This window comes from Manis pentadactyla, chromosome 12, assembly GCF_030020395.1.
Source record: "Manis pentadactyla isolate mManPen7 chromosome 12, mManPen7.hap1, whole genome shotgun sequence".
NCBI lineage: Eukaryota > Metazoa > Chordata > Mammalia > Pholidota > Manidae > Manis > Manis pentadactyla.
The window spans coordinates 88,543,845-88,571,544 of NC_080030.1; the positions used below are offsets into that span (position 1 = coordinate 88,543,845).

Here is a 27,700-nt window from a genome sequence, read left to right on the forward strand (position 1 = left end):
GGGTTTAGTAAAACACTTTAATATATACTTTCTTAAGCACTTTTTTAATAAAATACAGATATATAATTATAATTATCAATGCATGTATGTCATGTATGATAAAAAGTTAGTCTTTGAAGTGACATAGTGATTAATATTTACAGTAAAACCTAAAGGAAACAGCATCTGTACAATATTGCTAAATCTAAAAAAGGATTTAAAAATTCTACTAGTATTGTGGTGTCATCTCAAATTACCAACAGCAAAAGGAAAATGCTCTCCTTATTAACAGATATGGGTACAGATAATTTCTTTCCAGGTTTTCTCAAGATGGAAAACCCTCTTCTTCTCCTTGAATTATACCAAGGATGAATGAACTCATAAGGACTTTTCCCAAATCTCTGTCAAGCTATTATTACCATATACAAACACCTTATACAGGTCTACCTATTAGAAATATTTCATGTCCCTTCATGCTAATCTTAAATTTAAAAATTAATACTAATTTGATGAACTGTTACAGAACCCACAAGGAAATTCATCAGTATCTATAAACAGAGACACATCCTGTGCAAATGCTGTTCATATAGTAATCCCCCTAAATACCTAACAGCCAAGCTGTTTTAAGCAAATTCTACCCTTTCCCCATCTGAACTAAGGTTGAGTTTAAACAATTCTCTTTGGCACTGCTTTAGCTTGGCAAATATACGAAATGTGAGTCGATGGAGACACATCAATTTCTCAGCAGATATATGGTAACGCTCCTCATCATGCATTCTTAGCCTTTCCTATTCACTCTTAGCGTGCCATCAAAGTTACTTGTTTCGAAATCTTAAACCATGTATACATTTGATGGATTTTTAAAAAATTAATGCTGTTTTCATTTTTCCAGTTTTAAGGTTAAAAGTGCTGTTGAGGTTAAAAGTTTTATAGCTCCATTATCATAATTAGTATCTTCCTCCTTTGTCCTTCAAGAGGGCCTTTATAATAATGGGCTTTAGCCTTTGCACCACAACCCCCAAAAGATAGATTGCTGGAGATAACCCCCTGAAATTCCTTACAATGTTATTTAACACCAAAAAGCCCTAGAATCTATCTGTTTCCGGAAATACTCAGACAGAGGAACAAGGTTAAGGAAGGGGGAGGTTTCAATTTGTAGGAGTTACCAGACATAAACAAGCAGCACAAATGCCTTTTTCCTTACGTACAGACCGTGGGTCAGAAAGCAAGATGGAAAAATAGGCTGAATGAAAAAATCTCAGTACGAAAAAATAAGGGATAGTAACAACATTATTCCCCTTGATTTAAAAAGACAGCAGATGTTGGAATCAAAGAATTTGAGGTGGATTTATTTTCTTTTTACCATTCCATTCATATCATATATTCCCTCCCTGGTGAAAACTGGAATTTAAAAATATTTATAGAACATTCTTTAACAGCCTACTTGATAAGCTAAATAAAATAAGCAAAAAAAATCCCCAAATACTGAAAATTTATCCTCTGCAGATGAATAAGCACCTCTATATGCCCAATGGAAATGAAATGAAAAAAATGACAAGATTTTCCTCCACCTTAAGAAAATAATTATTATGGGTTATGGATTTTTACAGAACCGAGGTCATCTAATATCTCTGATAAATAAAAGAAAGGAGGAACACAAAGCTAATCCTTCACTACTATAAAATACCTCAGAAATAATGCTAAGACCTCTCACACTGTGCCCAAGAATAGCAGAAATCACAGGACCCCGTATGCTGGTTACTGCTGGTTATCCAAACTTGAGTATGAAACTGTGTAGAGTGTTTTTCTGATGAATTAAGTTATAAGTCTTAGTCTGGTCTAAGTTTTAAGTTTGCTGTTTGGTTTTTAAGAGAGTCTGAGAACTTTGATGAAACGAAGATTTACGCCATTACTCTGTGCAACTAGATGAACTTGGGGAGAAAAGAGTAGGATGTGGTTTCGTAGACTAGCAAATGACGTGCTGTGTATAGTATACAGATGCACCACAGATAATTACAACTTCACCGTGAGAAAGTCAAATAACTCAGTGAGCCTTCATTTTCTATCATGTGTACATTTTACAAGCTACTGATAGTTTCTTTTCATACTGCTTTCAAGAAAAAGCAGCAAGAAAATGCATTAGAACAATTAGAATGTCATTTAACTTAAAGGCTTCTTCAGACCATATGTGCCGACACTTGAGATGATGACAGAGTTAAGCTTCCTAGGGTCCTAGAGTCAAAGAAACTCTGCTGACCCCCGCTGCTAAGCAGGTGCATGCCTTCCACAGGGGGCAACATCTGCCGATCGGTCATGGTCCCACTCGGGGAGGACCCCAAGAAACTTCCTTGAGAAGAAACAATTTTCTCAGGACTGGCAGCCAGTTTGGGGGATGTGGAGAAGTTATATCCATACAAGGCACAGGGGCTGTGCAACCGGAAGGTGTTATAGGAACCCTGATGGGTCTGGTTAGTAGTGAAGGCGTTGCTGGACGGTGAGGGCATGATGTACTGGAGCTGCGGAGACATCCCCGAAATCTGCATGGACAAGCTGGTCTGAGGGCAGCTGAAGGCATCCCCGTCAGTGCCACCCATGGACATGTTCACGGAAGTGCTGCTGCTCACACCCACGTAAGAGGGAGTCCTGGGCGGGGCGAAGGTCTCGCCGGTCTGGCTGGTGAGCCTGTTGTAGGTCTCAGCCAAGGAGGTACCGTATCGGTTGAGCGTGAGGCTGGCGCGGGCACAGGCGGAGTAGTCAGCTGGGGCCAGGCTACACAGCTGGCTGGTGTTGGGCCCCAGATGGAAGGCAGGCGAGGAGCAAGGTGAGTCGGACAAGAGATGAGGGTGGGTGGCAGGCACGCCCCTCCCAGAACCTTGGAGTAAGGGGGAGGAACTTGTGTTTCCTATAAAAGAAGTTGAAAGGTTAAGAGCAACGTCCACAGCCATCTTTTCCTCTCAATTTTGTAAAAATGAGCTAGACACAGCTTGTTACAAGGGCAGTGACGGAGGTGAAAGAAGATGGTCTCGGCTGTCAAGGAATTATAGTTTAATTGAATTCAGACTGGAATATTTTAAACACAGATCCTCTCAATGTATTTTTTCAAGGCAAATTATCCCCCCAGGGAATAAATTTTTTTTTTTTTCAGAAGATATCAGGATACTACCACATAGAATTTCATTCACTTTTTCGGTTAGCTTTCTCAAAGTTTTTTTATTTACTATAATAAATATTATAAATACTGACTCTGCAACTTTATAAAATATAAATTTCATCTTACTCTATATTTGTTCCAAAAAGAGTAGCCATCACCTCTCTTGTACCCACATTTTACCCTCTCTTTCAGCAGAGCTTGCTCAGGATCAATATATTTTCTTGCCCAGAAAAAAGAGGGAACTCACAGGAAAGCCAAGCTGGCAAAGGACTCGTCCTGCCACAGACATATCTGCAGCTCCCCACGGAAAGAGGTGTGCACCAGTGACTATGCCAAGCCCGGCTCCCGCAATAAAGCAATAGTCTAGAACTTCAAAGATCTCGTTTCCAACCAGAAAACAGGTTGGTGAATCACATGCTAACATAAGAGCAGAGGGCCAGCAAATAAATAGTCCTGTGAAATAGAGAGAGAGGTCAACCCTGCTTGCGAACAACAGTGGTAGTGCGGGTGACTCCCCCTCTCTGGATCTGCTGGCAGATTGATGTTTGCAAACTTGACAGAATTTAGGGGGAGAGGAGAATTCCAATGGGCAGGACAGGCTGTAAAACCTTCATTGCTCTAGCGACAGTGTTTTATACAGCTTCTCAAAATAATCTAAAAGCCCAATCCAACCAATGATAATTATCTAAAACCCAGCAGGCTAAATTCTCACTGGGGTGCTGGGCAGGATCAGGCATAAAAAGGCTGAGTGCGGAAGTGGGCTGGGAGGCCTACCTACCGAGCAGAGAAGGAAGGGTCATCTCTTTCCGGGCAGCTCCCTCTGAGGAAACACCAGCCCTGGGCTTGTGGGAAATACTCAGAGGTGAGCCCAGGGAAGTCTGCAGGAGTGTGCCTGACCTTCCATCATAAATCCAACAGGAGAACCCTGCCTAGAGGCAATTCTGCCGAAGGAAGAAAAAAGAGAAGCTGGCTAGAAAGGGTGCATTGGGACCGGCATCTGCAATTTCTTGTGAGGCGCACCGGGCATCAGGGCCCTCTAGTCCACCTCTAATTTTTACAAGAGATTTAGGGTGAGGTGAAGGTCATGAAATACATGAACAGCCTAAAATATACAAAATTTAACCAACAACCACACAGCCATTTTTCCTGGACCATCCCCATGCCACACAGGAAAGATATGAATCCTGTAACAGGAGGATGCTGATGAAGAGGTTGCCACTACAAACGGAATAATGCCTTGAGCATTTTTTTCAGTGCCTGAGCTTCTAGGCAGGAACTGGCTGTAGATATGGCCCAGGAAACCTTGTGATTTACCTTGCTTGGGAATTCCAGGAATATCTTCAAAAGTGAGAGTCCGTAGTGAAGGTCTCCAGAATGCGTATGACTCCACAAGAGCTTCCAAACCCATTCTGAATGGAGGGGTCAGGATGGGGGGAGACAAAAGAAGCCTAGTTAGGAGCAGCTTGTCAGGAGCGTTCACCAGTAATAAGCAACGCAGAAGACAATGCTGGTGTCGACAGCGGCCCCAACCCAGGCAGGTGAGGAGCTTGGCACAGGCAGAAAGAAATGCTTCGGTAATGGGCTACCATCCTTTCACCAGTAGCACGAAGGGATGGGAGCCACCCGAGATGCCCAAGATGTCCTGAAAATGTCCTCAGAAATCTAAGCCGATCTCAGAGGCTAAAAATCTGTTCCCTTGTGCTGAAGAGCTAAGGTAACAATCATGCATCCGAGTGAATGTGAGTCCAAGGCTCCTCTGTGATCTGGGACACACCCTTCCTCCCCCTGTTACCTTACTTCTCCCTCTGATGAGGAAAGCTTTGCTAAGAAGTATGCCCTTGTAAAGCCACATCTTTTCTAAGAGGCATTTCTGCCCATCAGTTGTTGCCTCAGCAGCCAGCCTAGAAGAGTGTTCATCCAAAAAACACATCTTTTTCAGGGGCACCATCTCCCTGACACCCAGGGCAGCTAGGATGGGCTCTCCTTCCAGCAACAGGGCATTCAGGGTGGGCAGCCCTGGCCTCTCAGCCCAGTGCATGGGATAATGCAGGAAGGTGAACTCACAGGGTGGTATAGTAGGCAGAGCTAGCACTGGCATCAAACATTATTTTAAAGCTCCTATATACACTTAATGAATGGATACTGAAAGAGTCAGGGTAAGTTGGTCATGGACTATTTAAATGATTCAGTCTTCCCCTTCTTATATCAGATAACTAAGTCCTCTAGGTTCTGAAAATGAGGCCCTTCACTCAACCAGCCCATGCTCAACTTTTCCCTCAATTGCCTTAGCCATAAGCAATTTATTAAAGTAGATAACATTATGCTTTTCATGAAACATATAGCTCCACTGTAGGAAATGCTTGTTTTCTGAGTGTCAGACAATACTCAGACATCTCTTGGGATCATTAGATACAGTTTTATTTAATACAGATAATCTGTATTTAATGTGGACGTTAAAGAAAGGGCTTATCTTTAATAGCTTAGACTAAGCTTGCTGCGTCCTCTGGATTCCTTGCAACCCCAAGTGATGAACTGTGAGTTAGGACTAGAGGAAGTTCCCCCACAGTCATACCGCCTACACAACATGGAGAAAGCTTTCTGAACACCCATGTCAAGTGATATGTGCAGATAAAACCTTCTCACATGAGCTGCCCTTCTATTCCAAGGCTTCACACTCTGAATGTGCTTCCTTAGAGTGTTCAGACTACAGACTATTAATTTGTTGATTCTGTCATGACTCCGTGAGGAGCATGGCTACCCCATCTTAGCGACAGAAGGAGACAGCTATCTGTGTATGAGTGGGCGGTGTGTGTGCATTCCCAGGCTTGCATGCATGAACCATTCTCACATGAGTCTGGCCTGATTCATCCTGAGTCAAAAGTTCAGCAAGGTGCTATTCTGAGAGCACTTTAAAGAGCTGTCACAAGCCCCACAAGGCTAGTCCCTAGCTGCCAAAGGGAAGAGCAGCTCACAGAGGGGACCTGCATAGGCCTTTCCTGGGCTGCACTGAGAGTGAAGGGAGGAATCTGGCTTCAGAGTTGTCAGTGTGCCACGAAGAGGACTACTGAGTAGTAAGGATACTGAACTGGGGAGTCAGGAGAACTGGGCTGTGACTGCAACTCATTAAAACTTACTGTGTAATCTTAAGTAAATGTCTTAACCTCCCTGGACTTCAGTTTCTCACAAAGTAGAATACAAAAGCACTGCATCCTCTCCTAACTCTAAAGTTGTTTCCTACTAAGTGATTTTTCCCAAACCAGATATCATAACTGTGGTTGACTACAAGCCAATCCAAGATTACTCTACTCGGTGATATTTTATGTACATTAAAATACTGATTTGGGGCAGTTTGGCAGCCAGGTCAATCCCAAAACCCCACATAACCTGCAAGTTGCATTTTATGTTTAACTAATGAGTGATAGGTGCTCTTTAGCTGATTACTCTACATTTAGCCTGCACTGAGTTTTTATGACTTTGTAGAAACAAGCTGTTTTGAATGCTAGGACACAATTTTTTACAAAAATGCTTTTTCATTACCACATAGATGAGTTTAAGTTATCATAGTTTTAAATATTAAGAATACTAAAGTGGTCATGGAGTGGTCTCAATGGGTGTTTACTAAGAGGTAATTAATGAGCATTCAACTAGGCTTAGAAATTTATTAACTGTAGAGATGAACATTACTGCATTATTTGCTAAGGTAGTATAAACTTTACTATGCTTCATATACAAATCCATAGACTAAATTCTGGGAGAGAAGTTATTATCATCACAAACATATAACCCTTAAGCATTAAGGAGATGCTCTGAAGGTGACGTATCTACAAGTGATCTGATTTGGAGCTACTGATATTTTTCCTGAGGCTGTTGTTTCACACTGGAAGTTCCAGAAAGGATTTCAGATATTTTGCAGGAAACAGTTATAAAATATTTATTAGCTGAATCTGGACTTTTTAAAAAAGGCCTTCATTTTCCCCAGTAATGGAGACTTTTCCCAACTAGTTAAAGAAAAGATAAAAGGCACCTCCTGCAGGAGTGTAGCCAAGGCGATAATTTATACAAGATGCCTTTGAACAATTTCCACATTTTATCACCACCCTAATTTATGCTATCAAACAGCTAAGTTTATTTAGTAAAATGGCTATGTTTTTCCTGAAGTATTTAAAGAGAAGAAATTTTTGTACCTTCCTGAGTAAAAAATTTTATAGGGTCAAACCTAAAGCCTAACTGAAGAATGAAACTATTCTCAGCACATAAATCCTCTTTCACAAATGTCTTGCAGGAGAGCTTTTAAGGTCTGAAGCTACTGATTCCTATAAAATAGGCTGTAGGACCATAAATAGCCAGGAAAGGATAATTTTTAATTAAAGCAAATTGTTTTATAAAGTTTAAAAAAATCACAAGTCTATGCTAATTTCTTTTCCTGATTAATTCATTTATTTCACATATGGGGAAAAGTAGAATTTATATTAAGAAGCAACAGCACAACAGAACCAGGGATATTAAAGAAATATATTGAACTTTTTCTCAAGGGCTTTCTTCTTTATCAATACATGAAAAAAAATCACCCCTTCCCCCAAGCCCCTATCACCAGTGAACCCTCTAAGTCTTACTTATAACTTAGCCTCTTTTTTTAAGAAAAATGATATATTGTTATAAATCTTTAAAGCTGACCAGATTCTCTCTTCCCCATATAAGGGTCTTCTGCATTCATCAATGGATAATACTAAAATCAGATTTTTTTTTAATGGGAAATGTTGATTTATAGATATTCAACATTCCAAAATGAGCACCAAAAAAGCTTATCTACAACAACCAGGAAAAGTAATTAAAATGAGAAAAAAAAAACCTATTTCTTTCACTAACAAGCAAGCTATGTACAGGCTCACTATGTTCTTCTTGTACTAAGATGTTGTTCAAATACTTAGAGCAAAGTTTAAATTTTAAATTTTAACATAATTTAAGAAGTGTTAAAATCCAATTCATTATTTTCTGTATGTCCATTGAAAACTAAATTTTAGAGTCAGGAAAGAAACAGTTGCAAACACTATGTATGCCCTTCCTATATATTCCCGAGACAGCCAAAGGGAAGGAAAAAAATCGTATCAAACCCAACATTTTGACCTCATGATACCAAACAAAAGACTAAATAGTTTATCTTCACAAATGCCACCGATTTTTTTACTGACCAAATTTTAAAACCTAAATGCCTTTTCATTATGCTGATGTTTCTAGAATTCTTTCTGGAAATTTGTCATACACAACTTACCACACACTTGTACTTGTAAGTTCATTTATTATTATTGTCTGCCCAAAATATACATTTAAAAGTATTTTTAAATTTATTGCTTTGAAAAAGAACCAGCCGAGTAGAAGCAGCACCATCCCCCAGCATCAAGAGCAGTGAGGTCTTCCCCAGAGCAATCCTGCAGGAGAGCCTGGACGTGGTTCCTGCTACTACTCTCCCCGTGTTCCTGCTACTCTCCTGGTTCCTTATCTACTCTCCAAGCTTCAGTGATGCCCTCCAAGAGTTTCAGTGAGTTTTAATACATGTATTCTATGCTTTAAAAATATAACAAACTGGAAGTAATTGAAGACTCTTAAGTGGATAAATAATGTTGGGTTATACCCAAAACGACAGGAAGATTCCATCAAAGTATTTGTCAAGGAGAAAAGGAATCATTCCAAAGGCTGCTTTACCTCACAGTGACCATTTCAGTTACCTAATTATTCAGTTTTCAGAAACTCCTCTGAAAAGCATATCTAACCAGGAGCTAATGAAACAGAACAAAAGCCAAGCAAGTTTTTCCTCTCCACACTGAAATACACACCTAAAAATAGTAATTTCAATACAGCCAACAACGTGTAGTAGGTATACCTGCAAATCTTTCTACAGGGTGAAGAATTTCAGAGGGAAACCCTGTTATTAATTAGTCTTGTTGACCACCTGTACTAGGTTAAAGGCTACTCTGCTTTCAATGCATTTGACTCCTCACATTGCATGGTGTTTAAAAGCCATTGCACATGAAGATGAAATCAAGTCTGTGCAAACACTTGAGTGTATTCTAAGTAAAGGTCTCTGTTGACACAGACCCTGCCCAACTTAATCAGAGGAAAGAACTAAAAGTCTGAACTATGACCTGATTGTTTTCTCTCTACAATTTTAAATGAAATTATCCCTAAAATAAGTTAATTGGGGATTTTGACTTCATGTGGACACAGCCTATCAATACCAAGTTTTCAAAGAGTATTAGAATAATTTCTGGAGTAAAGTAATAAAAATTTCTCAAATACCTCCCTTTAAAAACAAAATGTTTTAAAAACATTTAAGTCAGAGCCTTACCCTGAAAAGGCATCTGGAGAACATTAGTCTATTATTACTCTCTATTACTAGCAACAGTTATTTTAGAAAATGTTGCACCAAGCTGTATTGGAATAGAATTATATCAATAAACTCAAGAACCTTTGGCACACAGAATCGGGTGATCTGCTTTTTGATAAAAGTAATAGAGTGGAATTCATTCTTGTAGCTATCTCACTTAGTACAAATACCATAAAACATGACATAGAAAAAATAAACAAGTGTGTGGCTGTCAGCAGAGCCGAGACATATTTGGAAACTAAAGAACAACAGCTCTCTCGGCAACGGGGAGCAGTTTCATAGTCTAGTTGGGGGAACAAGAGACTCCATCATATTCAGAAGACAGAATCAATAGATAGCATCATAAGCAAATTCTAAACCAAGAACAAATTCAGAGAGGATATTCAGTTGGGATATTGCTGCCCCTAGGCCTGCAGGAAAGACTTCCTCCAGGCCCTGTGAGAGGCAGCATGCACTACACTCCCTGACAACTTCTGTTTCCACCCAGCGTCACACATCAAACTCACCTTGAGAATGGGCAGGCCACAACACTACACCCAAAAATAAGTTACATCCATGGCCCAGCACTATTAAACAAGTCTAAATCCTCTTCAGAAATTATCTCCAAACCACATCAGCAAATTCAACTGTTTTTTTGTAATGGAAAATCCACAGTACAAAATCAAATATATTTATCACAGGGTGTTCCTCACTAAGACTTACCTGTTCCTCCCAGAGTCTCGGAAGCCTTTGGCAAATGGGTTCCTATCTATCTTCAGACGAGTGATCTGCAGAGCAGGAAAAAATAAACCACGTCAAATCATATTATAAATGTCAAGTAAGGTCATTACAAAGAAATGATGGAAGAGGTACAAGTTATTCCAAAATTAACTGTCAGCAGATTCTATTGTGCTCCTCCACCCTATGTCCCAGGTATTTTATTATCTTAGCAGCAAAGCTAGAAGAAAATCTCAGAAATCATTCAGCCATTCATCTACTTTGAAAAACATGCCCCATCTCTATTCAAGCTCTGTAAATAAAGTTTGTTTTGCTTTTAATAACCCTAGAGATGGATATTCGAATGGTCTGCTGAGGAGTTGTCCTTTGTTTGATAATCTCTCTGAACTAAAGTTCTTCCTTTTAACTCTGTGACATGGTTTAATACTGTTTCTCTTGCAATAGTGGTGATGGGAAACAGCTAATATCCAACGTCTGCTTCACAGCCATTTCTAAGCTTCAATGTTAAGCAACTATGTATTCTTTTCTTCAGAATTACATGATATATAGTCCTTTAAATGTTCTGCCTCTGTATTTTGCTTTGTCTCTCCTTGAATCATCTTTATGGCTTTCCTCTGAAAGTTTTATGCTTTCCTCTTTTATCTGTGCAGTCCTGATCTGGTCAGAGCACTACAGTGAATGTCTAACCAGAGGTAACCACTACTTGAAGGTTCTAATGGGATTAAGTCTCAGGCATGTAGTTGAAGTAAATGATGCATTAATTTTAACTACAGCTCTAATTTGTTGACTAAGAACCAGCTTTTTGACCACTAGAAGCCCAAGTTTTAGGAGGGAAAATTATACAAATTGTCTAATCTCCATTATAAACAATTTTTTTTAAGATATACATTTTGAAATTGACACTGATTTAGTTACACACATCTTAAAATTGACACTAATAAACAACATCCGGTCTATTTCTTAACAGAGCTCTACTTTGCCTAGAGGAATTTACAGCCTATTTTCTAAGAAGCACATCATCCTTTGTTTTCTGTGTTTATTGTCTTTGTGGAATCTATAAAGTTAATGAATATACTTCTGACTGTACCATTTTGGCTAAGTACAAATGAACACTGTTGGATAACACTAAGGCAAAGAAAGACATCTTTGAAGTCTTCTCCAGTTTCCTAATATTTCCTGTGTGCACTCTCAGCCATCCTCCAATTAGTAGTACAACACCTAGGATACATGTGTTCCATAGGATATTGCTTACTATGTGGATAAAACTACATTATATATAAGGGAAATAATGTAAGGCTTTGCCAATTAATTCACCATATCTGCCACTTTGTCATTGAATGAATTATTTATAACTTACTATAGCTCAATTCTGTGTTCACTTAAATACATTTAAGTGACATTAAATAATTTAAATGTTCATGTAAAATAGTATTTTTAAAAGAGTTCAGACTTACATACTGGTGTCTTGTCAAAATAGATATATCATGGTTACTATAATTTTACTACTGACATTACATCTATTGACTGCATACCATTCATATTGTACCAAGAGTTTTATACATATTATTTCACTTAATTCTCATAGCAACTTACAATAGTTACTATCTCAATTTTATGTTTTCTTTTAAACTAAGGCTTAAGTTTCCTACAATCATAAGGTTACTTGGTGGTAGAACTGGGCTGGGAGCTCATGCTGTTAACCATTAGGCTAGGCTCCTTTCCAATTTTCCATAAGTTCTTCAAAATAGTAACTAGGAAGTTAGAAAATAAACATGATTGCTTTTTATCATTATCAACTTCCCTTCTAATTTTTCCACCCTCTAATAATTGATTTGTCAACATTTGCTAATTGGTATTAGTTACCAACCAACATATACTGAAAGCCCACTAAATCTTTTTTATTGTATCACAGAGGCTGGGAGAAAATACACGTTTAAAACAGTTAATTTGTGTGTGTTAGAGAGACAGAGAAACAAGATGGACTGGGTTGTTCCAAAGATAGTAAATGCCTCTTTTCTTCTTATGCAATATATTTTTCCTAAAAATAAAAAATCATCATCTGTATATTTTAAGAATTATTATTTAACTATCGCCAGCCTTCCTAAAAGTTAATTTCATCTTCCTTCCTAAAAGCCTATAAAAAAGCATCGCAATATGCATGTGAAAGGACAGGACAGCTTTGGCTGTGGGACTGGCTTCTTCTCCACACAGAGGAGAGCAGGTGAATCTCTCAGCCTTAAAGGAGGACACCTGCGACAGGATCCGACTCTCCTAAGAAGCCTTAAAACAACAGAAACCACAACAGAGAGATAACAAGCCTTAAAATTTTAACTGAGATGTATACAAATCTACGGAGAAGTGGAGACCTAAAGTAATTCTGCTGACCATTGGAATTTATTTTTAAATCTACCCACAAACCATATCAGCCTCCACTACATTGCTATTTCTTATGAAAACCATACAGAATTGTGTGGATTGAATAATTGCCTCTATTCAATTCTCTACCTACTTGACACAACCTCTATATAAAGATATATATATGCTTGCCATACAGAGAGAAATATTTCACCTTTCAAATTATTTCTTATTTTATGAAAGGGTCACAATCACCATTGCTAATCTTTCAGACTATAAGCATATCCATCACCTTCTATCACAATAAAAGCATATCTTGAAAGAAATAGCCCTTTTAGTATATACACCAAAATGACTACATAGGATAAATGCTTCTGAAATACTGTGTATAATACATGCACTGTAGTTTCAAAATGAGCAAAGAAATCCCATGTTCTATGATACAATTCACTTTTCATATTCTACATGTCTACAAGGCAATATGCATGGTTTCTAATTTTAATTATGACATTATGATTCACCATCTCAAAATGGAGAGTAGACATACACTGTGGTATGAGACACATTCTTGCTTAACAAAATCCTCACTAGAGTGGCCTTACTTGGGAAATCATGGATAAAGAATTGTTATTACAATATATGTGCTCTGAACATCACATATAGCAAATGCCTTATGACAATTCATAACATTTAGGTACAGTGAAAAGGAGAGCTAGCTTTCTATATACACCAGAAATGAAAAGTCCAGGAAGATGCCAATTCTGAGAACAATACCTGCTGATTCTGATAGGCAGTGACAGTTGTGAAGACAGTTTCCGGAAAGGAGAATGCTTTCACTCCTTCCCCAGATGGAACAGGCTTGACGGGAGAGAGATCATCTCCACAATCTTTACGGATGACGTGGACCCGCGGTTGGTATTTGTGCATAGAATGAAGAATAATCTATGGCAAGGAAAGAAAAGCCAAATTTATCAAGAACTTCTGCCCAATATCAACAGCAAGACTAAGCATTTAATGTGTAAAATCCCAGTTGGAAGTGAAGATTTTCAAGAATGCAGAAGCACTACTTTAATGAAAATATGATCAAAATTAGAGAGGGAAAGTTAGGAAGTTATTCATAAAATATGCATCAAAACACAAAAAAAGAAAAAAGAAAACCATTATTTTGGTGGAAACCTGTATTCAATCATGTGAATTCAACATTAAATTTTCTGTTTCTGAAAATACAAGAATAAATTCATAAGCATTTCATTTATAATGAGCCAAATAGAACATAGAGTCCAAAACAATAAAACTAAAAATGAGATTGAAATGATTATAAAATCCACCACACCCATCCTTTAAAAATAAGTATTTGTACACCAAGGTCTTCTTCAGAGAATATTTTTCCTCTATTGGTGACTATGACATGTCTATTCAAAGACAACTGAAATTTTAAGTATAACCAGGTTCTGCCTTAAAGTGGCTCACAGAGTCTCCGGTCTGCCAGGAGAGCCTAGGGTCTGTGGCCACATCACAGTAAGGTTTCTCAAACCCAGATGCTTGGGGATAGAAAAGCTGGAGCCCTCAGATACTACTAGAACTGGAAAATATGGTTCAACTCACTTCTACCCAATGATCCTACTTCTGAGAATTTATCTGAAGGAAATAATCCAAATACAGAAAAGCATTTTGTGTACAAAGATATGCAGTGTACTATTTATGACAATGGAAAAACTATAAACTACTTACATGAGTAGTTGGTTAGGTGAGTGAAAATCCACACAATGGATACATATTATTAAGCCATTATTAATGCTATTTAGGACATTTTAAACACTTAATGAAATGTTTCTTTTCAAATCTTAAATGATAAAAAAGGATTCAAGTTGTTTACAAGCTTAGCACAACTACATAAAAATAGACATTAAAAGGGACCCATACAATTATATGAACAGTGATCATCTTTGGATAGGATTGCTGGTGAATTTTTTCTTCTTTATATGTTTTATACTTTCAAGGTTGAGAAGGTGGGGTAAAGAAATAGCCTCATTTAAGAGGATTTTCTATTTGCTGCAGAGAGTCCATATTTAGGTATTCATTAATGAATTTAGTTAACAAACCTGTAGGTTTCCTGAGCTACATGATTTGAATCCAGGTTCTGGGGTGTTAGGAATTTGAAGGGGAGCTGCTTCAACAAAAGTGTTGGAAATACACAGTGGTTGACCTGCCTCATGTCTTTTAGGATGCAGGCAGTTTAGTAAGCCAAATTCAGAATCTGTGACCAGCCCAGAAAACAAATAGCCCTATATCTGAAGAATGGGTTTGCTGCCACAAGAAGAAGTCTTTACCCTCCGGCAGTAACCGGTGCTATAGTCAGTTTTGTTTTGTTGACCTAAAGTTTTCTTTTTATCAATGGAAGAAATGCCTTGATAGCAGATCTAATAACAGTGCTTGATGGGAAGGCAGCATAAGTATGAGGAAAGGATAAGAGGGGACAACAGTTCTCATCTTCTCCTGGAGACACACGCACAAATCTTCAACCTCTGTAAAAGTTTCTTTCCAGGTCTAAGAAAGGACAGGATTTCAGTAACCTAATAGTGGCTCACAAGATCCACTTGAAGGGTTATAATCAGAATTTTTTCAAATCAATACAGTTATAAAATAAAGTAGAAAAAAAAGAGTGTGCTCCTCAGAGTAAGGACAGGTACCATTTTACAAAACACTGTTTTCTCTGTGAGTGTGTGCATGCCTAACTAGGTCATAAAATAGGATGTATGTCTGATTATAAGTCAGGTAAAAAGTCTGAAAAACACACAAACTTCAATTTTAATGATTCCAATGATCAGCAAATTCCAGGGCAAAAGAAAAATTAGAAAAAGCTCCTTTATACTAATGAAGTCTTCGTTCTCTCAAGCAGACTTCTACATATAGCTATATACATTTAATTTTATCTGTTTATATCCTTACCTAATTTCAAAATGAATTAAGATGGGGTATATTGGGGTGGGATACAGAAATACCTGATGCATGCTTATGTTGGCCCATTAAGAAACAACTGCCAATAGTAATCTGAAGAGTATTCAAGCAAAATAATGTATTTTCAAGATTATCTATAGGAACTTAATATATCCCTAGAAATTTTTAAAGAATGCTAAACAAGCCTCAGTTCTTCTTTATAAAATAACACTATTTGCTTTTTAATGAACTATCAAACTTACAATGATGAGTGGTCAATAATATTTTGCTTATTTACTAGAACAAGTAAAACCAGAAGAAACACTGGCCTTGTAAACAAGGAGACCACAACGATAATGCCCATCATAGAAACTCAAATAATTTATGTGATCAACATGTTCCATGCTCTCTGTTCTGTTTAAATGGATGATTTTTTTAAATTTTTTGGCATTATCTAGTAGCACAGATAGTCACACAGACCTAGGTCCATAAACAAAGAGTGCATTCTCATGTGCAGGTTAACACATCTTTTCCACCTTAAAGACAGTAGGTTTGAGTCAAAAGAAGCCTGCTATTACTTATTTCTGATCTGATAGGCTTAAAGGGCCTGCAGTTTGATAGACATGCCAGCTGTTCCTTACAAAACAGCTCAATAGGGAAACACTACCTGTTAACACTGGAAATTTTCTAGATGCCCTATATGCCAGTGTTGGAACAAGTCAAGAAAAGGCCCAAGGGGGAGAAGATTACACAAATCTGGCCCCTGCATTTTTGGTGATACCAGATGCTCACTTTAAATGCTAGGAGTCCAGGCAGTAATACTGGGTCACAAACTCTTGAGCAAGGTGACCTTGGTTTTGTTTCAGGCATGATGCTGTATAAAGCACTCCTTACAAATAATGTACTTTCAAGATCATCAGCTCAATTGATTCATTCAAAATTCTTTGATCCAGCATAATGCATGAGAACACCAAGCCTCAGGAAAGCCAAAATGACTTGCTCATGACCATGAATCGGTGGGACCTCTAAGCCAAGTTCTTTCCATCAGGGAGATCCAGACAATCTCCTGTTTAATATCTTACTTCCCCACCTGACTGTCAAGCAGAAATGGGAAGAGGATGAGGACAAACTTAGAGCTAGAGACACTTTACACCATGAATCTTTAGCACCTGGGAGAACAAGCATCCCACAGGTCCTCTGGCTGTAGCTGTGTGGCCATGCTTCCTTCCAAAGTACCCCCTGCACTGTGGGCATGAGTCTTGTTTAAGGTGTACCATTACCTGTTCAATGCCTTCTAAATATTATGTATAGTGAAATACTCATCTAAATATTTCCCTCCAGACTGCAAATTCCAGGCTAATAGGGAAACATGTACATGATAAGTAAATTCTCTACCCAAGAATGCTACCAGTTGCACAGGGGTAGTCCAAGGACCAGTCTTGGTTTGTATACAATCCAACATAAAGCCGGCTATGAATTTCCCAAGAAGCAAGTACAGAGTATAAAATCTTTACAACATTCAAAGACCAGGTGTCAAGTGATAAGACATTTCCACTCTACATGCTCACCAATATTCCTCTCTAATCCCTGATATTTGGAAAGATGAAAAGTCACTTTGGGGAAAACCAATGGCACATAATCTCATGTCTCATGCAATCCGACGTCCAGTCACAGCCCTGTGAGGGTTTCATTCCTGCAATCATTCTGGGTTCAATAAAAGTACCAGGTCTACATGGAGTTCCAAAGTCACTGTGTTGAAAACATGTACATCTTTAGCAGAGTAAATATGGGAACTGAGAGGACAAAAAAGTAAGAAGGTAATTTAGAAAATCACCTCTCATTTGAGTGTACAGCTTGATTAGTTAGAGATTAGTGCCATTTCCTTTAGAATTGGTAGTCCTGAGGAAAAGGGGAACCTCAGCCCTATGAGGGCAGAAGGGTGAGTCCCTGAGGGGTCTTCGCATCAGGAAAGTGACCACTGAGTCAGGAAGTCCCACCCGGATGCTACTACTATCTCCCTAGATGCTGCATCATATCAATAATCGAATAAGAAACAAATGTCTCATCTCTAACCTGACCTCACTGGGGTCATCAGACTTCAGGAACCTCTCCCACGCTCTTCTGACTGGAATAATGTGGCATCTGTACTTCTCTGAGCTGACAGCATGATTATCTGTGTGCATGCCTTATCTCCCTGTCTAAGCTACAAGATCACCAAAAGCAAAGACTATGGCCTTTTATCTTTTCCTACATTTTAGAAAGTCTTCAAAAATACATTTTAAAAATAAGTAACGGGAAAGAGCATTTTCCCTTCTACATTCTCCTCTAGTGTCAACTGATACATTTATTTTTGCCATTTGCAAATGCAATTTCCTTCCTTCCAAAATACATATATTTCTCTCCCTGATCCCCACACATATTAAATGCCCCTCTTTGTTAAAGTATACATCTTGCCACAACCTTAAAAGAAAAAATGCACTGGTAGATGACACACTCTTTATATTTTCCCCATTTTATGCTATGACTCACCCATGAACATGAGTGTGTGAGACCTCTTAAAATATTATAAAATAATAAAATATTATAATATAAAATATTATAATTATTAATATAAACAATTGAATTTCAACTTGCAAACTATTATTTTATGTTTTAAATAAATGCTGTGTGATATTTTTATGTTTAACTTGGCTAGGCCATGATCCCGAAATATTTGGTCAAATATTGCTGTGGTTATTTAGTCTGGATGTTATTGTGAAGGTATTTTACCATGAGATTAATGGTTAAATCAGTAGATTTTGAGTAAAAGAGATTGCCGTCCATAATGATGGGCCTTGTCCAATCAGTTGAAGGCCTTAGGATAAAATTACAGGTTTCCTGAGGAAGAGGGAATTCTGCCTCCAGATTGCCTTCAGATTTAACAGCAATATCAATATCAACATCCATATCCCTGGATCTTCAGCCTGCCAACCTGCTCTACAAATTTCAAGCCTACCAGACCCACAATTACATAAGCAGAGTCCCTAAAAGCTGTGTGTATGTGTGTGTGTGTGTGTGTGTGTGTGTATACACACACATATGCATCCTATTGGTTCTGTTTCTGTAAAGAATACTGTCTTAAATAAAGTCTAGTGATATTACAAAGTTAAAGTCACATAGATAAATTACAAGATTTAAATCTTATAGATATGTTAGGTATTAGATATAAAAGCAGTAATTTGATCTGAAATTAGAATTATAAAATGAACATATTGACTTATATTATTTAAAAGTTTGTACCTTACAAATAACAGTGTATAGTTTTTAGACCAAATTGTCTCTTTAAAAGATATTCTCAAGCTATAGAACTAAGGAAAGTAGAGTATATTTATTTACTTAATGAACATTTTAAAATTGTTTTCTATTAAAAAAAAGACCCCTCAGTGAACATTCTGGCAATATTTCTCAGCCAACCCCTTTTAATAAGATGGGAAAAAACTAGCATTCTTTCACTGAAGTAAAAGATAACTGTTACAACTTGACTGTGTAATAAAGAATAAGAAAATAAATTGAATAATGCAATAAAATATAGGGCATGAAATTGAATTCAGAAATGAAAGCTACCATGTTACTTTTTTATTGTTTCAAATCATAAAAGGCAACAAATAAACAAAAGCTCTAACAATGTGAGGTCTGTTTTTAAAATGTAGGTACTACACCTGTACCACAATGAATTTGTACTTGACTATTTTCATTAAGGTAAATCACTTAAGATATTGTCTAGCAACTTGCAAATCAGATCCTGTCATCACTGTCTTAGTAGTTTAAGACATTTTGCATTTTTGTGGCAAACGATTTGCTCATAAATATGATATCTTTATGTCACCCCTTTGAGAAATGAACTTGATATTCCTTTAAGTATGACGTACTCTTCAAAAGGCATTTCAATCCTGCCTCAGTCAAAACCCTCTCGAATATCAAAAACCTAATATAAATGCTATCTTTGAATGAAAATTAGCATGTATCCAAATTATTTATTAAAACAATAACCAAGAAATCTTGCCTATGAACAATTTTACTGCATAAAAATTAATAAAGTTTTTAAAATGATTATGTTATTGGAATGACTGACTTTGTCTTAACGTATCATGTTTGAGCAGTTTTAAAACTAGAAGGAATTATTATTGTAACATATATTGACACATTAGGTGTCATTACAAAACAATTAGGAGTTTGCAGATGAAATACAAACAGCTCAAGCCTGGGCCATCACTGGGAAACAGTAAGCCTCAGCCGGGAAAAGCACTGGATGCAGGCAGGACACAGTAAATCATTATCCCTGGGAGCCCGGCTCCCAAGTTTTCATATTCAGAGTATAATAATTAGCACCTCGTGGGGTTTCAAACAAATGTTTTAGCTAAAAAAATCTGCCTGAGGTTCTTTCATTCCAATACAAAGGCAGTATCTAGCTTTAGCCTATTAAATGTTTCATAGGATACTCAGGCCACAGGCATAATCTCTGATGCAAATATAACACTGATTTTGCAGAGAGCATGCATATTCTGATCAACTCAGAGAGGAGTACTGTGATCTTAGAAAGTTCATGGCCTTCAGTCAGGCACAGTATACATATGGCTTCACTATCCAATGGTGGTACATGAAGGAGGACATTTACTCACATGGCCTTGGTCATCCAGTTCATTGTTGGTGAGCTTCAGCTTGTCAAAGCTGATCACTTGCCTCATCCAAGTCTCCCCCGAGGCAGGCGAGTCCGGATGAATGTATACACGGGGTGGCACAGGGGAGTCAGCGTTACCTGCCACCATCCATTTAGAGCTGTGGTAAACATACCTAGAAGGTGATGACAGGGCTCAGTATGTGCACTATTGCTTTCTTAGAATTTCCAACTCAGTAGAATCGATAAAATATGCTCCTATTTTTTGGGGGGTCTAAAATATAATGATTGGCTCTTTATATCCCATGCATATAAAATAAGATTTCAGGCACTTTTCAAAACCTCTGTAAAACAACAGTGGCCTACTGAGCACTCAGAGCAAGTGGTATTAAGAGTTTAGTGAAAAATATGCACACTATCACCACCATAAATGCAAATATATTAATTCTTACAGATCACATATTAACACATACATAGACATGCTGATATTTCCCATTTTTCATCTGGATATTCAATTAACATAAACAAACTATAAAGTTGTCAAGCTCACCTTTAAGTAAATCACAGAATATTTGAGTTATATTTTAGAGGGTCTCACTTCCTTCATATCACTTCCCACTATAGGCTTATGTACAAACTGATGTAATAGATCGTAGAAAGGTAAGGGGAAATGGTCAGAAGTTCCACTAGCTTTTATTTTCTTATCCATGATCATTTAGGGTTTTTTTTCTAATTATTTTACACTTAAATTGAGGATAGTGTACTTAGTTTAACTTCAAAATTTTGTAAAATCAAAAAATGTAGTCTTAATCTCCATATTTCTCTTTCTTGACCCTTGTAAGAAAATTCTTTAGTTTTCAAATTCCACTAAGTAAAATACACATCAAAGTTTTAAAATGATGGCATATTTAATTAAATATTACTTTTCTAATTAAGAGACAAAACATCCTATTGTTTTTATATATCATATATAATGACTCCTTAAGAATACATTTAAATAACAATGCTTCAAGTAATAAGTATGATTATAACATTTAATCCTGTATTCAGATTACCCTTCATTAATGCTAATTTAAAATTCACTAATTTAAAAACTAGGAACTAGTATGTCAATGATCCGTTCAAGTAGGATATAAAATGATAAATACTTAAGTGTTTTCTTTTCATTTGTATTTTGGAATACTATGACATAAAACTTAAGTAATAATTTGCAAACAGTCTCAGAAAATTCTATCTGTATAGTATGAAAACTGCTTTTTAAAATGGCATAAAACATGCCCATAATGTCTCTGGTGACACCCTGTTTCAACTATGGTTACACATTTCTTTCTCTTTTGAGCTCAATATGCCTTCAATTATTTAATTCCTTTTCTTGGGGAAAAAATACAAAATCACAAAATTAATAATTTTTTAATTGGTATAGTGCAATTTCAATAAATAAGTTAAGTACATGGCCTTTTGTAAATATTATCTTTACATTCTAATAAAAAGCAGTTGTTTTTAAATTGACCAAATATACTTCTTGACAGCAGAGAATAAGGAAAAACAATTTTTTTCTAATGCTACTGTACTGAAAAAGTTAGAAAGTAAAATGCAAATCTTATGAAGGCAAGAAAAAAATGCACAGTGGGTATAGTTATTATCAAAACAAATACAGTAATATGCTCTATCAAAACCTTGAATAAGTACACATATTGAATAGTTCAAAAACCCACACCCTCTAAGAGAATAAATGCTACAAAATATATATTCTTCGGGAAACATTCTAAATACAAATGCTAAAAACAAATTTATTCTTGGGGAGCTTTCAAATGGAAGCAAATTTATAGTTTACAATTTTATCTTTTAAAAGCTAACATAACACCAAATTTTCTTGCTTTATGTGAGAATAATTTGAATCAATTAAGTAAAACGAACCATCCAAAATACATGGAAGAAATTTGGAAAAAGAAAAAGAAGACAAACTTAGAAAAGAAAGGAATAATTTCTAAGCTTGTTAAGAATTATGTTATCTTCCTCAGCACAAAACCCAAATTAGTATATGGGTTCTAAACCAAGTATATTTAAAGAATAACTTTCAGTGCTTTCTAGCTTATTTCATGCAGCAGATAATTTTAGCAAAACTCCTTAATGATTACATAACTAAAGTAATTAATACAACTTTCACACAAAACACAAATTTAAAAAATCCTTTTAGTACCCACTTTTTTAGTATTCCATATGTGCCTGAATTAATTAAATCTGTATATTTTTGACAACATAAATGTTTCAAAAAAGCAACTTCTTAAATTTTAAAAAGTGATAAAAGCCAAATTTGATTGCATTTAAAAACTTACTAAATGCTCTTGTCGTTTATAAAAACACAAAAACAAAGAAGACCACAATTTAAGGCAGCATCTTCTGACCTCTCACTCAAAATTTCCCTTTTTAAATGGTGACATTCTTAACTCAAGAAAATAAAAAGCATTGTCATTGAAAATTGCTGATTTGATTACTTGCAGAAGAAAAAGAGCAAAGATTGGTTTAAAACTTAAGAATACATATCTTTCCCAACTTTAGTTGACGTCTAGATAAATATCCTCTTTAAAATCCAAATATTAGAAAGCTTTTTTTAAAAAAAGCACTGTTAACTACCAACCAAACAACAGTAAATTAACAAGTTCATTATCAGTTTCACTCAATATCATAATGAATTACAAATTATATTTTTATAAGTTGTAAAAAAATCTTCAAAAGTTTCCTCAAATTAATGGGGTAAAGTTTGCAAATATCTACAATTTTGTAGATATTCCTATGTTGTAACAAAACACAGGAAATTTATTTAAAGATCAAAACAATCACAAAGAAAATGAAACATTTCATTAAATATTATGTTCATCTACAAACTTTCCTTAACATTTCCTCAAAATTCTAATCGAAATGTAAATGGATATAAACGACACATTTAGTTTAGCAACACTAAGCTGGCCCCTATTAAAGACATTTTGTATTTATTAATAGCAAAACAAAAATTGTTTCCTCATTTACTGCAAGAGAAGGCACCTTCTGAGCTACTAGAACTGAAGGGCATTGGATTATGGACCTGGAAATTCTACAAGTTTCTGGAAACAAACGTAGTTATCATAGATCAAACAGGCATAGCCTGAAATTCCTCTTATCTTCCCGTATCTTTCTGATCACTGTACCTGTATCTTTTATTATCCACTGGCACAATGTCCATGGCAATGTAATATTGCTGGTGAGGATCTAGTCCTGAGATCTTCACTCTCATCGCTGGAAACATGCGCCTGTATATCAGGGACGGGAAGAAAGAAGGTTTGCATTTTGTTTTTGTTTGGGATTAGGCGTGGAGAACGAATAAGCAAAGAAACCTCTCGAATCTCTACGTTTCAAATGTGCATAAATGTATAGCTTTCACTCTGTTAATGTAATTTAAAAAATCAGAACATAGGACATACAAAAACTGAGGGTTTTAAGTGTAATTTGTGTACCCCGTCACGCATTCTGTGTTTCATGAAATATCAGTCCAGCTAGAAGGAAAAGAATTGTACAATGAAGGAGTAATGACACTAAAGAAAGCACTTTATTTTTAAACAAAAATCAATAAGCATGTTTTAAAATATGGATGAAATGTTCCAAATGGTAAAAACAGAAACTTTGAATTTCCAAAAGTGATAAAATATATTATAAAGTGAAATTTTAAAAGGGTTATAAAAAACCACAAGGAGCCAATGTGCCATGCTATAACCAAACAATATGTTCTTTATTGAGACAGGACTTCCTGTCTGCAGCGTGGTAAAGGTGAAGTGCAAAAGTTGCTCTAAATTTGAAAGGTATAGTAAAACTTCTTTATTGAAAGCAGAAACTAAACACAACGTATATTTACCAAATCATTCCTTCCCCCACCATACCCTGAAAACACTTTCTTTTTTAACCACACTCACTCAGAACTTTGCTAATTAAAGCAAATGAAAATCCACATTTCTTTTGGCTTCGCAGAGATGGCTATCAAAGGAGATGCTAAAGTAAATGCACTTACCTTTTTAAAAGGGTACAGTAGCAAGGACTACAACAGCAAATTATTGTATGTAAAAAACAAATAGAGGAGTATTTTTTTAAACTTTCACCTAATGATTTATGTCTAGGACCCTTCCAGTTAATCTAATTTTTTACTAATTTAACCTTATAACACAAATTTTAGTGCTGTTATTTACCAATTTTTTTTTCTTTAACAATAATGCCACTAGAGACCACTTCCAGAGAAAAGAAAGTCCTTTATTCCTAAGTAGGCATGAGAACAGTTTAATACTCTGTTTTGGTGTTATTTCAGTGCACCTGTAAGATAAAGAGTTAAAGGTCTTTAACTACATCCTTTATAAGACAACTGTTGCTTTGTGTTGTTGAAGACTGAATTTGGATCACTAATAAAAGCTCTGTGAAAATGTAGAAGGTAGCATATGGATTCAATAAAATATGTTTTTGTAATTTCTAATAAGTTGGGATACTTTCATGCTATACAGGTTTTTGCCATGTGTACTCCCTGAAAGAGCTGTGTATGCTTTATGAAGTTCCTTTAAGGAAGATATTATTCATAGATTTCACTGCACTAAATGAACTGAAAACTTTAAAATACAAATATTTCTACGACTCCCTCAAATTAATAGGCTATGGTACAAATTCATTTATTTTACTGATGGATGTGAAAATTTCACACGTTCAAAAAACAGACAAAACTACAATTTAAACATTTTTTTTCTAATATTTTTCAACAAATTAAGGCGAATGTGGTGGATTTCATTTAGAAAAAATATGGATAAATATAACTGTGAATCTATAAACAAGAGTTTTTAAAAATCAGGGTAATTAGTTTTTCAGGAATGAAGCATGTATTACCGGTGATTCCAGTAACTTTTCATCCTGAGCAAACATTAAAATAGCACAGTACACCACGTCCTCACATTGCCAGGAAATCTTTTGATAAAGAACCAACCTAGATGTTTCGAATCTGAAAAAGCATATCATAGGTTGATGAAAAGTAAACTGTTTTTAAAAGGGGGGAGGGGAAGGTAATATGTCCCACACTTCCAGGAATGGTAACTAGAGCCTAAATAAATGCCTGAACAGACGTAAATATGACCACGAATGTTAATTACCCTGCACAAACAGTATTAACCGCAATGGCTGCCGCACTGACGACGACAGTGGTTTTTCTCCCTGGCATCCACCATGAGGCGGCCAGGCTGTGCCCCTCACAGATCGCACTCCGGGGTACGTAGGCAAAGCCACCTTCAAAACTGAACCACTACTTGAGGCCTTGTCTTGTCTGAACGAAAATGCTACCCAGAGACCCCACCTTGCTGCAGGCCCTTCTTCCTAAGCCGCCAATGGGTGGGGTGAGGTTCGGGGTCGGGGTTTACCTGCCCGCCTTGGTGATGATCATCTCCGTGCCGATCTCGTGAAAGCGCTTCCAGAGCTCGGCTCCCTGCAGATCCACCCTAGGGGCCTGCGGCGAAGGCAGCGGGGTCCCCGGCCGGACCAGGGCGGGCGCCGGCGACCCTTTCGGGGAGGCTCCCGGGGATGCCAGGGGGGAAGTGCCCTGCAGAAAGCCGTCCTCACAGCCACCTGGGCAGCAAAGAGCAAAGAGGGGAAACGGGGAGGGCTTGAGAGGGCAAGTCGGATGGGAGGCTGACCCCGAGGGCGGCGGGGGCAAGGAAAAGGACGAGCGGAAACGGGGGAGCTTTCGTGCCATCAGGCTCATCCAAAGAGACCCCAGGCACGAAATACCCGCTCTGCCCGCCGACGGGATGCTAGACGTCCAAGCGGGGCCCCCACGTCGCGAGTCCCAGAGAGGCGTGCAGGCCGCGTCCACCCCACCCTCCCGGCATCCTCCCACTCAAGGCTCCAAAATAAGTTTCGCGCCACCGTGCGGGTCTCGGATGCGTGCCCGGCGGAACCTGAGACGGGTTCCCGAGTCCAGATCCCTTGTGCGGACCCCGACACACCCCGCGAGCCGCAGCACGCAGCAAAACGGCCTAGCGCCCCGGGTGCGAAGCTTCTGGGCCTCCTTTCTCAATAGGCGTCCGAGGCGCCGCGTTTTGGGCCAGGCCTGAGGCATCCTCTAGAAAACTCTCGAGCCTCGGCTCCGCCGAACTCCGCGACGGCCTCGAGCTGCTCAGACGAACAGCGAAGGGGCAGGAAGAGCGCGGAAAGCAGGCCCACGGTCGCCGTCGGCCGCGGGAATGCAGAGTGGCAGGGAAGGGATCGCCTAGCTACCCCTCGGGAAACCACGTTTGCAGATACGCCGCCCTCTTCCTGGTTTGCCCAAACGGTTTAGGGCATTCGTTCCGGTTTCGTGGGGTGTGATGCCGTCGCTTCCCCCACCCCCATGCTTTTAAAAGTTAGCAAAGAAAAAAGAGCACCCATTGGCTGGAACCCCAAGGGAGGCAGATACGGAAAGCACACATCTCCACCAAGCGCGGCAACCAGCGGAGGCTGCGGGCGCGGGTCGCCCAGTGGGCGGCGGCAGCCCGAGAAGCGAGGTTGGAAGCGGCTTTTAAACCGTCTGGAGAGCGTCTCGAGAGGCGCGGCGAGCGCGGTCAGGACGGCGGCACGCTTTGCGCCCCGGCACGCGAGGCCAGTGCGCAGGGGGCTGAGTGGTCGCCCCCGCGCCCGCCCGCCCGCCCGCAGCTCGAAGCACGGAGCCCGCGGCAGCGCCGGCCCGCCGGACCCGGAGGGGACACGCCCGGGGGCAGCCAGGCGGGAAGGGGCCGACTCACCCGCTGTCCCGCGGGCGCCGCAGCTCCGCTCCAGGTCCGCGCAGCCCCGGGCGGTCCCGGGTGCCGCCCCAGTCGATGGCGGGAGCGTGGCGCCTTCGTCTCCGTCCGCGGAGCCCTGTTCGCCCGCGCCCGCGCCGCTGCCACAGCCGCAGCCTCCGTCATCCACGGCCTCGGCCGCCTCCTCCGCGCCCAGCTTTCGCCGCTTCTTCTGAAGCTGTTGCTGCTTCTCGGCGCCAATCAGAGCCTCCACGGAGAAGGCGTGCGCCTTCAGGCTCAGCATGCTGCACGGCGAGCTCCTCCGCTTCTCGGCCATCCCCGCCGCCCGGCGCCGCCCGCCCCTCGCGCACACACCGCCGCGCCGGCACACGCGCTCCCCGCTCCTCTGCCACCAGAGTGCGAACGAGCCCCGCGGCCTCTCCCAGGCCGAGATCGGCCCCCTTCCCCGCCGCGGGCAAGCACAGATCGGGCTTTTCCTCCTTCTCGCTCGTATTTGGATCCGAGGAACCAGCGACGCGCCCGCCAAGTTTCCTTCCCTGAGTCTCTCTCGCGCGCCCTCTCACAGACGCGCTCCTTCGCTCCCACCCCCTCCGCCGCCTCCTGCTGCTCCAAGCTCGGCCTCGACTGATGCGCCAGAAAGGACTAACATGGGTAAAAAAAACACTCTGCGGACACAAATTAGGGATTGTAATTGAAATTTGTTGCCTTGATCTGTCAGCACTTACAGGCAGGAGAGCGGTGGGAAGAACTTG

The 27,700-nt window shown here is 38.9% G+C and overlaps 1 protein-coding gene across 2 annotated transcripts; it reads right to left on the bottom strand.

The window, feature by feature from the left end:
- Window positions 1–27,401, bottom strand: TBX18 (T-box transcription factor 18). Of its 2 annotated transcripts, XR_005027477.2 has the most exons (9): window positions 26,952–27,401; window positions 25,593–25,797; window positions 23,361–23,462; window positions 20,180–20,351; window positions 13,359–13,526; window positions 10,215–10,279; window positions 4,445–4,539; window positions 3,909–4,071; window positions 2,747–2,881 (listed from the first exon to the last, which is right to left on the bottom strand). XR_005027477.2 is itself a non-coding variant. In XM_036899207.2 (8 exons), exons 1-8 carry the CDS (start codon window positions 27,262–27,264, stop codon window positions 2,157–2,159), a joined length of 1,845 nt encoding a protein of 614 aa, XP_036755102.2. In that variant the 5' UTR covers window positions 27,265–27,398; the 3' UTR covers window positions 1–2,156. The 2 variants fall into 2 exon arrangements, 1 of the variants encoding a protein (XP_036755102.2); XM_036899207.2 differs by lacking the exon at window positions 3,909–4,071 and having other exon boundaries at window positions 1–2,881; window positions 26,952–27,398.
- Window positions 27,402–27,700: the final 299 nt, after the last annotated feature.

Bases quoted from the DNA above. Each gene is read 5' to 3' on its own strand.
- TBX18 (XM_036899207.2), bottom strand. From the start codon at position 27,264: ATGGCCGAGAAGCGGAGGAGCTCGCCGTGCAGCATGCTGAGCCTGAAG. The intron at 20,352-23,360 runs GTACAGTGATCA...ATCACCTTCTAG, and splicing joins GTGGATAATAAAAGATACAG to GTATGTTTACCACAGCTCTA. The intron at 2,882-4,444 runs GTAAATCACAAG...CTTCTTTTATAG, and splicing joins TCCTGGAATTCCCAAGCAAG to GAAACACAAGTTCCTCCCCC.